The following is a 12,385-nucleotide window of genomic DNA, read 5'->3' as shown; positions in this document are numbered from 1 at the left end:
GAAATGTTAATGGTAATCAGTTCAGACAAAAATTGAAAGAAACTTTTGTGGTGCTACAGAAGAATGCTGAAGACTAGATGGGTAAATTGCATAACTAATGAGGAGGTACTGAATAGCATTGGAAGAAAAGAAATTTGTAACCAAACTTGACTAAAAAAAGGGATTGGTTGATAGGACAGTTTCTGAGACATTAAGGGGTCATCCGTTTAGTATTGGAATAAAATATGTGTGTGTGTGTGTGTGTGTGTGTGTGTGTGTGTGTGTGTGTGTGTGGAGAGGGGGGGGGGGGGGAGGGGGGCTGAAATTGTAGCTGGAGAACAGTGAGCAGATTCAAATGGATGTAGGCCGCAGTAGTTACTTGGAGATGAAGAGGCTTCAATAGGATAGGGTAGCATGGAGAGGTGCATCAGACCAGTCTTTGGACTGAAGACCACAACAACAAGTAATGCCATCTATTCTATCTCAGTTATTATGGTTTTACTTTTTACTGTCAGTACTAACACTATCATACAACATACTTTGTCATCCTGCACCATGAAGCAACCTCAAGCACCACGAAGCAGTGTAACTTCATACATGAACACACCATTAGGGTGTAAATGATTAGAGTTGGAATTCTTTGCGACAGGTTGAATAGCCACCAGAGCGCAATAGTTTTGTTCAAGTTTAGTGTTGTTACCAGGCCTGGTACTAACAACAGGCAGACTTCGGAATTACAGTCTCCTTCATACCCTGCCATCTATACCACAGCACAAAATGCTACATTTGGAGTGGTGCATTACCAGGGAGCATACACTGCTGATGGCATCACATTGTGTTCAGTGATTAATCATGATCCACAGTACCTCGGATGACCATTGTGAGACAGTATGGTGAGGAGAGATCCCAGTCTTCCAATGCTTTGGTGGGACACAGCAATGTTACTTCTGGTGTCATGCTGTGGGGAGCGAGTTGGTATAGCTTCAGGTCACTAACAAGTGATTGAGGGAACTCTGATGGTACAACAGTGTCTCACAGGCTTTCTACACCCTCAAGTGATATCTCTCATGAAACAGCATCATGGTGCCATTTTTCAACAGAGCAACATTCATCCACACATTGTACATGTGGCTAAGAACTATCTGTGTAATGTTGAGATTTTCCCATGGCCAACAAGATCCCCAGATCTGTCCCCAATAGAACATGTGATGGGCCAGCTCAGATGTCAGCTCCACTCCAGTGCCAATATCCAGAATATCAAGAATCACTTACAGCAGTTCTGGGCCAGCTTGCCTCAGGCAAGTATACAACAGCCTTGTGATATCTTTTCCAACTGAATTGGTGTATGAATCCAGAGCAGAGTGACTGCAATGTCATACTGATAAATGGACTCATACTACCAAGTTCTTGGTAAATTTGACTCAATTTTGTAATCACTCAAATAACACTACATACCAACTGAACTCATGAAGCTTCATTTGGCTTCCTCCTCACTTTTTTGTCAGGCAGTACTGTTGATTGTAGTCAATGTTGGTTTTCATTTACCATGCTGTCAATGTTTTATTGTTGTAGGGACCTGAACTGCTTTCAAAATACATAGGAGCCAGTGAAGAAGCTGTAAGGAATCTTTTTATAAGGTAAATTTATTGAAGCTTTTATTTACTTTTTTCAGATAAGTTGCCTGTAATTGATAATTTATTTGTCTCTTTACTTCAAAATACATAAACTATCAGATATTGAAATATACCTGATTTCAATCAAAAGTTTCAATGTACTTACATCAGAAGACATTTACAGAAATGAACAAAGCTACTTAATCGATTTTATATTAAAAATAATGTCTAATTGAGCTTAGCAATGACCTAAAGTGAACACGCTCGTTATTGTTGTTTTTCAATTTCAATATAGTGCTTGGTTTTAAACACAATTTGAATTGTATGATTATTATAATTGGCTAGCTGTTTTTGATCCATTCTGGCATAAACTTACGTCTCTTAACATAATTTTCACTTAGTAGAGCATAATACAGAATTGAATTAATGGATATGTTAGTATTAGCTACATATGTGGAATGAAAGTAGATGTTAGCTTATATCAGGCAATTTGAAATCATACAATTCTACATAAATTATACATTGAGCTCCAAAGAGATAAGGTTTTGAAGTAAGTACCATTTTGAAATAGGGTCATCGGTGTTTTCGGTCACCATACTCTGCATGCTCGCAAAATGCTTTCAACTGTTGACTACCACAAATGCCGTACAGTAGCTTTTGCTCACATGAACATTGGTTTGTATACATTCAAAGTAGCTCAGTAGAGTGAAAATGCCATTGATGCCATTGATATTCATTTGTTGAATTCAAGAGATGTAAAGGGTGCCAAAATTCATCAGAATATTTAGTAAAGTCTATGGAAAAAGCACTATGAATGCTGGAATGCTTGGAAAATGGTTTATAGCATTTAAAGTCATTATTGACGATCTGATGCAGAAGATGGGGGAAAAAAAAAAAAAAAAATTTAGAACGTAGGCAACGCATGATTTCATCATCATCTTGTACCTTCCCTCACATTTGAAGAAGTGTTCCATATGGAATGATGACAGAATGCTTACAGTATCAGAAGTAGTTTTCATGTTAGATTACAAAAATGCTGATTTGAGTTATGCAAAACTAATTATTTAGCAAGTGCAGTGACTTTCCTCCGGAGATACTATATTGAAGGAAATAAGTTTTTAAGCTAAATTATCACTGATATTGAAACATGGGTTGCTCATGTTACACATAATCAAATGACCAGTTCTTGGAATGGAGACATTCAACATATGCTAAGAAAGTGAAGTACTGGCAAACAATTTCAGCCATAAAAATCATGTTTACTATGTCCCGAGACAGGGATGGTATTTTGCTTGCCGATTTTTGCTTCAAGGTAGCTCCCTCAGTACAGATAGTTACTGTGAGAACTGAAAGAAACTATTATATGCAATCCAAAACAAAAGGTATGGCATACTTAGTAGAGACATCATTTTCCTGCATGAAAATGTCTATCCCCTTGTGGCACATTGCACTTAAGATCTCATCACATCATACAACTGGGGACAATTTAATCATGCTCCAGATAGCCCAGACCTAGCACCTATTTTGTGCTCAAAGAAGCACCTTGTCAGTTAACACTATGAGGAAGATGATGACATCAAATCAAGACTAGTGAAAAAGTGGCTGGCATTTTTCTATGAGAACGGATTTCAGAAGCTGGTAGAAAGATACAATAAGTGCTTTAATATAGGTGGAAATTATGTTGAGAAGTAGATTTAAGTGCAGGCTTCCATGTAAAAATAAACTTGTTGCAGTATTGTTTTTGTTTTTTATTTTGTTTTAAAATGGTACTTGTATTTTGTCTGATATTTCAACAATATAAGCCATTTTAAATTTTAGAGCTGGTTATTAACAAATTGAGGTAACTAAATAAATCAAGTTATCGCAACTTTGCCCCACACATCATGGAGGCCAGTGAGTATCTGCAGTTCATCTATCAGGTTGACACAGTCTGGCTGGACAGTGGCCATATTTTACCATGTTTGTACCTTGTGTGAATAAAATTATAATGATTAGTACATTTGATGTCTGGCAACACTTATTTCCAAAATGCTTCCACATAATGATCAAGTTATAAATGTCTTGAGCTTTTTAGTGAAGTAGTAGTAATTATGGCATCCAGAATTATGGCTTGTCATTCTCGCTTCACTAGTAAGAACCATTCTTGTTTATTGGAAAACAAACTTAATAATAATAATAATAATAATAATAATAATAATAATTGCAGAAACAGAAAAGAAATTCATGATGTGCAAGTGTGCAGAGGTGCAAATATCAATTTGAATATTATTTAACCAGAATAAAAAATAAATTCACACCCAAGAGGAAATTCAAAAGAAGAACACCACTGATCCCAAAATTTGTTCTACACAAAATCAGAGACTCCAAAATCACTGAAAAATGGGAAGAACAACACACAGAAGATTGGGAGAAATTTCAAATTAAAATCATCAAAACTGCAAGAGATCCGAACTTTCTTCACAAAAAACCAAAACACCCTTGTGGAATCAAGAATGCTAGAAGGCACAAGAAGAAAGAAGAAACTACTACTACTACTAGTTTAGTAGTAGTACTCCTACTCCTACTCCTACTCCTACTACTCCTTGGCACAACAGCCTTTGTGGGGAACCTCTGCCCACTCTTCTCTGCTCGCTGCCTTGACTCTCCGTCTTCTCACTCCCATCCTTGTCAAGTCCTCTTCCACGTTGTGTGATCCTTGGTCTGCCTCTTATACAACATCCACCTGGTTTTCCTTTGAAAACTTTCTTGACTGTGCTGTTATCCACCATTCTTTCTACGTGTCCCAACCAACGTAATCCATTACTCTTTATTTCAGTCATGATATCTGGTTTGTTATACAACTCTCTGATACCCTTATTATTTCTGATTCTCTGAAAATCCCTATCCTTCACTAGTCCATACATTTTCCTAAGTATCTTTCTTTCCCATCTCAGTAACAACTCCTCATCGTTTTGTGTCGTAGTCCAGGTCTCTGAACCATACATCACCACAGGTCTAACTACTTTACGATACACCATCAGCTTCAGATTCCTACTAAGGCTCCTTGCTTTAAACACTTGAACCAGTGCAAAGTAGCTTCTGTTACCAGCTGCAATCCTTGCATGTATTGCTTCTCTCATATCATTATTCTCAGTTACCAGTGACCCAAGATATGTAAAGCTCTCACAGCATTCACATTCTTTTCTGTTCAAAGTCATGCTTCTTTCTCCTTCACTATATCTTTTCCTAGATATTAACGTATACTTGGTCTATGACTGATCAATGGTCAGCCCCATCTCTGCACCATATCTTTCTACTTTCTCAAACTTTTCTTCCAGGTGCTGTTTCCTCCTGGTTAACAAATCAATATCATCTGCATATGCAAGCTCCTGGGTAACTCTATTACACAGTGTTCACCCAGGGTTGTTGCTTTGTGTATTTCACATTACACTCTCCAAGGCCTTGGATAACTTCAAATGCCTTTGATAAAGTGCCGTCGACCTTTGCATACTGTTCTTCTCAAAGTCATTTGAACCAATCTTATCAGTTTCTTAGGGACTCCTGCCTCTTGCATTGCCTTCCAAAGTTGATCGCTTTTGATACTATCAATAAGCTTGTTTGAAGTCAGTGAACAGCTGGTGGACATCAATGTTGAACTTGTAATATTTTTCAAAGATCTGTCTGATAGTGAAAATCTGGTCTTTAGTGGATCTACACACATCAAAAAAAGTTTTGTGTCACCCTGGTTCCCAGAACTCCTGAAGATAGACGTTGACTGTTTATATTGTGTCACAGACACAGTCCCTTTGACTGTTCAGAGATGTCACTAAACCCGCCCAAAGATATCAACAACCATGTGTGAGCAGCACCTATTAGACGGAGGTGATCCGACAGCCAATCAGTTCCAGTCATTCCACCAGGAAGGAGGTACACGGCTTGTGTTGTCTGTAGTTCAGCCATGCCTAGATGGTCAATACCGCAGTTCTGTCGTGTCTGCATTGTTATTTTGTGCCAGGAAGGGTTCTCAACAAGGTAGGTGTCCAGGCATGTTTGAGTGAAGCAAAGCAATGTTGTTCAGACCTGGAGGAGATACAGAGAGATAAGAAGTGCCCATGACATGCCTTGCTCAGGCTGCCCAAGGGCTACTACTGCAGTGGATGACCACTATGTACGGATTATGGCTTGGAGGAGCCCTGACAGCAGCACCACCATGTTGAATAATACTTTCCGTGCAGCCACAGGACGTTGTGTTACAACTCAAACTGTGCGCAATAGTCTGCACGATGCGCTACTTCATTTCCGACGTCCATGGTGAGGTCCATCTTTGCAACCACAAAACTATGCAGCACAGTACAGATGAGTCCAACAACAAGTGGAATGGACCGCTCAGGTTTGGCATCACGCTCTCTTCACCGACAAGTGTCACATATGCCTTCTACCAGACAATTGTCGGAGACGTGTTTGGAGGAAACCCAGTCAGGCTAAACGCCTTAGACACACTGTTCAGCGAGTGCAGCAAGGTGGATGTTCCTTGCTGTTTTGGGGTGGCATTATGTGGGGCTGAAGTGTGCTGCTGGTGGTCATGGAAGGCATCGTATTGGCTGTACGATACATGGATGCCATCCTCTGATCGATAGTGCAGCTATATGGGCAGCATATTGGTGAGGCATTCATCTTCGTGGATGACAATTTGTGCGCCCATCATGCACATCTTGTGAATGACTTCCTTCAAGATAACAACATCGCTCGACTAGAGTTGCCAGCATGTTCTTCAGGCACGAACCCTATCGAACATGCCTGGGACACCTTGGAAAGGGCTGCTTATCGACAATGTGACCTACCAACCACTCTGAGGAATCTATGCCGAATCGCTGTTGAGTAGTGGGACAATCTGGACTAACAGTACCTTGATGAACTTGTGGATAGTATGCCATGATAAATACAAGCATGCATCAATGTAAGAGGGCATGCTGCTGGGTATTAGAGGTACCGGTGCGTACAGCAATCTGGACCACCACCTCTGATGGTCTCGCTGTATGGTGGTACAACATCCAATGTGTTGTTTTTCATGAGCAATAAAAAGGGTGGAAATGATGTTTATGCTGATTTCTATTCCAATTTTCTGAACAGGTTCTGGAGCTCTCAGAAACTTTTTTTGATGTGTTTATTAGTTCTGAAACCACACTGGTAGTTTCCTAGATACTCTTCTACGTATGTTCTTAACTGCCCAGCCGTGATTTTTCCTAATACTTTATATACTATACAGAGTAGTGCAGTTCCTCTATAATTCCTGCAGTCAGCTTTGTCATGTTTCTTATGTATAGGCCAGAGAATTGCTGTACCCCACTGTTTCAGCATATTTTCTTTCTGCCATATTTCCATTATAATCTCAAGCTAAACCCTTACTAGTTTTTCTCCACCATATTTTATCATTTCTGCTGTAATATTGTCTTCTCCCAGAGCTTTATTGTTTTTAAGAGTCTTGATATAACTTTAACTTCTTCTAGTGTGGGTTCTGCTACTGATTCCTGGTGCTCTTCATCTCCGTTTACTTCCTGCTCCACCTTTTCTGCCATACTGGCACCTATCCCACCTTCATTTTTCGATTCTGCATTCAGTAATTAACTAAAATACGCTAGCCATCTGTCTAAAATGTGCTTTTTTCCTCCACCATTTTTCAAATTATCTCTTTTTTCTCTCCTACATTCCTTATCTGCTACCTTTCTCTTCTCCTGGTATTCTTCTACAGTACCTATAGTTCTCCTCTGCAGTATTCTTTTTCTTGCCTCATTGCTTTCTTCTGTCTTCCTTCTACAGCCTTCATCAAACCACCTCTGGGTTCTCAATAGCTTCTTTCTGCCCAGTACTGTTTCAGCTGCCTTATGTAATATTCCTTTAATTGTTTCCCATCTTTCTTCAATATCCTCTCCTGCCCACTCTTTCTCTTCATTAAGTCTATTTGTCAAGATAGTTTTATACTGTTGTGCTGTAATTTCATCAGTTTTTAACTTGGTATCATCAAACCTTGGCATGATAGCTTTATTGGCTATTCCCTGTCTGTATTTGATTCTTACCAAATAATGATCATTATCTCCATCTGCACCACAACAGCTATCCACCTCTAATACACTCCTGGAAATGGAAAAAAGAACACATTGACACCGGTGCGTCAGACCCACCATACTTGCTCCGGACACTGCGAGAGGGCTGTACAAGCAATGATCACACGCACGGCACAGCGGACACACCAGGAACCGCGGTGTTGGCCGTCGAATGGCGCTAGCTGCGCAGCATTTGTGCACCGCCGCCGTCAGTGTCAGCCAGTTTGCCGTGGCATACGGAGCTCCATCGCAGTCTTTAACACTGGTAGCATGCCGCGACAGCGTGGACGTGAACCGTATGTGCAGTTGACGGACTTTGAGCGAGGGCGTATAGTGGGCATGCGGGAGGCCGGGTGGACGTACCGCCGAATTGCTCAACACGTGGGGCGTGAGGTCTCCACAGTACATCGATGTTGTCGCCAGTGGTCGGCGGAAGGTGCACGTGCCCGTCGACCTGGGACCGGACCGCAGCGACGCACGGATGCCCGCCAAGACCGTAGGATCCTACGCAGTGCCGTAGGGGACCGCACCGCCACTTCCCAGCAAATTAGGGACACTGTTGCTCCTGGGGTATCGGCGAGGACCATTCGCAACCGTCTCCATGAAGCTGGGCTACGGTCCCGCACACCTTTAGGCCGTCTTCCGCTCACGCCCCAACATCGTGCAGCCCGCCTCCAGTGGTGTCGCGACAGGCGTGAATGGAGGGACGAATGGAGACGTGTCGTCTTCAGCGATGAGAGTCGCTTCTGCCTTGGTGCCAATGATGGTCGTATGCGTGTTTGGCGCCGTGCAGGTGAGCGCCACAATCAGGACTGCATACGACCGAGGCACACAGGGCCAACACCCGGCATCATGGTGTGGGGAGCAATCTCCTACACTGGCCGTACACCACTGGTGATCGTCGAGGGGACACTGAATAGTGCACGGTACATCCAAACCGTCATCGAACCCATCGTTCTACCATTCCTAGACCGGCAAGGGAACTTGCTGTTCCAACAGGACAATGCACGTCCGCATGTATCCCGTGCCACCCAACGTGCTCTAGAAGGTGTACGTCAACTACCCTGGCCAGCAAGATCTCCGGATCTGTCCCCCATTGAGCATGTTTGGGACTGGATGAAGCGTCGTCTCACGCGGTCTGCACGTCCAGCACGAACGCTGGTCCAACTGAGGCGCCAGGTGGAAATGGCATGGCAAGCCGTTCCACAGGACTACATCCAGCATCTCTACGATCGTCTCCATGGGAGAATAGCAGCCTGCATTGCTGCAAAGGTGGATATACACTGTACTAGTGCTGACATTGTGCATGGTCTGTTGCCTGTGTCTATGTGCCTGTGGTTCTGTCAGTGTGATCATGTGATGTATCTGACCCCAGGAATGTGTCAATAAAGTTTCCCCTTCCTGGGATAATGAATTCACGGTGTTCTTATTTCGATTTCCAGGAGTGTATATCTGAAGCATGTATATATATCTGGTGCATGTGTAGATATGAAGGATATATTGGAGAAAAGGGTTTTCATTCATAATACACAGATTCTTTCAGTAACAGGCTTAAAGTTCAATGTGGCAGACTTTTGAGCATTATCAGCCAGAAAACCAATGCCTCCATATCTTCTGCTTCCACAGCTGTAAAACAGTGTGTGTGTGTCCCAGATGCTAATATTCTGCTTCCTTTCCATTTCACTTCTTGTACTGCCACTATTGTCACATTATATTTCTTCATTTCCTTTTTCAGGTTCTGTAGTCCTCCAGGCTTGTTCGGTGTTCTCACGTTCCATGTCGCTAAGTACCAATTCGTGTGCCATTTCTGTTGCCAAGGCTGATTATCCGTTACATCCATCTGGCTTTCTTTGTACTTTGGTTCTGTAACAAGCTCTTTTTTCTGGGGTGAGGTTGTTAGCCTCACGCCCAACCCCCATCTTGGAGAACCTGGGTTTTTTTAGGGTTCACTCCCCAGGGAGGGTTGGCTTCCCTACGCCTATAGAGCCTCCCCTGCCCTATGTTGCGGGACACACTTCATCTTCTCCTCTGTCGACACCAGTCCGGCTTGGGTGACTCTGCCAGTAACTATGCTACCGCTTGCACAGCTCTCGGCTTCATTGGAGCACCCAAACCTCCCACCTGGCACCGAAGGTGCCTGCGATAAGGTGGTGTGCCCTGGGAGGGAAGAAAGAAGAAAGGCATTTCAAACTTACAATTGAAATAAATCAGAAGAAACACAGAGTAAATTTTTTGAAAGGCACAAACAGACTTCTAAGATTTTGAGACAAATTAAACGAAAATATGTTAGTGAGCAACTACAGTCAATCAAAGAAAACTTCAAAAACTACAATACACATTATTTCTGTAACAGCTTCACAAACCAGATCAAGGAGTACTCACCACAAAATGTTTGCTTTCGAAAACAATGTAGTAAATTGGCCCTGACAAATAAAGAAACTTGCCCAATACTAGTCACATATTTTTCAGTTTTTAAATTGTCCAGAACCCAAAGAGAGATTCTCGAAAATGCAGCCAGAAATTTCGCCACAGAACTTGTCACCACCAACACAAGAAGAAATTTATCCGTACATCAAGACACTTAAAAGCAATAAAACATCAGGGGAGAACAGAATTGTAGCAGAACTCTTGAAAAATTTAGGCCCGAATTCACTCAGAAAAATTACTCAAATTATCCAAAACATTTGGCAAAATGAAAATGTCCTTGATGACTGGAAGATTCCTCTGATTCATCCATTACATGAAAAAGGTAATAAATCAGGTGTAAACAACTATAGGGGTATCTCTCTATTACCAGTCACCTACAAAATTCTATCAGCTTTTACCTTGAATAGAACACAACAATGATTAGAACCCAAAGTAGCGGAATATCAAGCAGGACTCAGACCAAACAGATCATTTCTGGAGCAATTTTTCAACCTCAAAACCATACTCAAAATGTGAGCTCTCAGAGAAAAACCCTGTAGTATTCCCATTTGTAGATTTCAAAAAAGCATATGATTCAATACACAGGCCGTCACTGTTCCAAATTGTAGTAGAGGGGGGGGGGGGGGGGGGGGGCTTTGGATCCCAAGACATGAGAAATCATAAAACAAACACTAATTGGCATGAAATCTAAAGTAAAATTTATTGGGGAGATCTCAGAACCCGTCAACATTCCAACAGGTGTGGGACAAGGTGCTGGACTCTCTCCTGTTTTGTTCAATGTAGTTCTGGATAAAGTTATGCAAGAATGAGAGAAAGAACTCAAGAAATGTGGGTTTTGGGAGCAAATCCAAATGGGCATTTGCAAAAACAACTTCTACTTACTATATCTTGCATTTACAGACGACCTAGCGATACTAACAGTGGATAGGCAGACTGCAGTCAAACAGCTGGAAATACTCAAAGAATGTGCAGGAAAAGAAGGTTTACAAATTTCATTTGAGAAAACTTAATTCTTTTATTCAAAAACAGAAACTGCAAGCTTGAAAACAAAACATGGTAAAATTAACAGAGTCCCAGACTTTAAATTCCTTGGAGAATTCATTGAACTGAAAGTTCACAGCAACATCTCCTCCAAAAAATTAAAATTGAGTTAGGGTTAACACAAAACGTCTACAATAAAAAATCAGTGTCAAGAGGGGCAAAAATTTGACACTACAATACTGTCATAAAACCAGCAATCCTCTAAGCGAGTGAAACACTAACCCTTAACAGAAAACAACAACTTGAAGACATCAAAAAAGAAGAGAGAAAGATCATCTGGAAAATTCTAGAAGGAAGACATACCCAAGACAGTTATAGCCTACAATCCATTAAAACAACACAAAAGCTTTCAAATATTGAAACTGGTATTGGAGAAAGGCAAATGAAATTCTTTGGTCAACTCAGCTAACTACTAGAAAATCGATTGACAAAGAGAATAATAGATTAATAGATTCTGTAATCTCACTTAAGAACTCCACACCTTGGCTAGATGAAATTTGAAAGGACCTAAATACTGCAACATAAGACCAGCCAACATTCTAGAAAGAGACGGCTTGAGACACAAAAGAGACAAATGGGAAGTTTTATCAGAGCAACCAAAAGAAAAACAGTACAAATCAATGTGGCTGGATGAGCATAAACAAGCCTTTCCTGAAAGAATGAAAGCCTGTTGTCAGAACAAGAAAAATTGTTCGAGTTATTTGCTTAACATCTTCCATTTCTTGGGAGAATTCACCAATAATAATAATAATAACAACAAGAATAATAATTGCAGCATTCTGCATGTTCCTTCATGCAGTGTGGTATGGTAAGTTGCATAGCAATCAGTAATTTGTCACACGTGGAGAATGAAGTACTCCAAGAAATAAATCTGAGGCAGAAATACACCAGGTCTAGAGTTTTTGCATGGTTTCTTCGCAGCTACCTTCTTTGTACCTATGTTTTCCTTCCCAACTTCTGTGATGGCCCTTTTTAGAGATGTCCATTCCTCTTCAACTGTACTGCCTACTGCGCTATTCCTTATTGCTGTATCTATAGCGTTAGAGAACTTCAAACGTATCTCGTCATTCCTTATTACTTCTGTATCCCACTTCTTTGCGTAATGATTCTTCCTGACTAATGTCTTGAACTTCAGCCTACTCTTCATCACTACTATATTGTGATCTGAGTCTAATCTGCTCCTGGGTACGCCTTACAATCCAGTATCTCATTTCGGAATCTCTGTCTGACCATGATGTAATCTAA

General features: G+C 41.3%; 1 protein-coding gene across 3 annotated transcripts in view; it reads left to right on the top strand.

Moving 5' to 3' along the window:
* LOC126457520 (peroxisome biogenesis factor 1) overlaps window positions 1–12,385 on the top strand; it is a 385,437-nt gene that overhangs the window by 192,180 nt on the left and 180,872 nt on the right. For all 3 annotated transcript variants that reach the window (XM_050093859.1, XM_050093858.1, XM_050093860.1), the window contains one exon: window positions 1,552–1,616. In XM_050093859.1, coding sequence (XP_049949816.1) covers window positions 1,552–1,616 — 65 coding nt within the window. The remainder of the gene's footprint in view (window positions 1–1,551; window positions 1,617–12,385) is intronic.

This window comes from Schistocerca serialis, chromosome 2 (assembly GCF_023864345.2).
Source record: "Schistocerca serialis cubense isolate TAMUIC-IGC-003099 chromosome 2, iqSchSeri2.2, whole genome shotgun sequence".
Classification (NCBI taxonomy): domain Eukaryota; kingdom Metazoa; phylum Arthropoda; class Insecta; order Orthoptera; family Acrididae; genus Schistocerca; species Schistocerca serialis.
The sequence above is the reverse complement of the archived record's forward strand: the minus strand, read 5'-3'. Positions and strand labels throughout refer to the sequence as shown.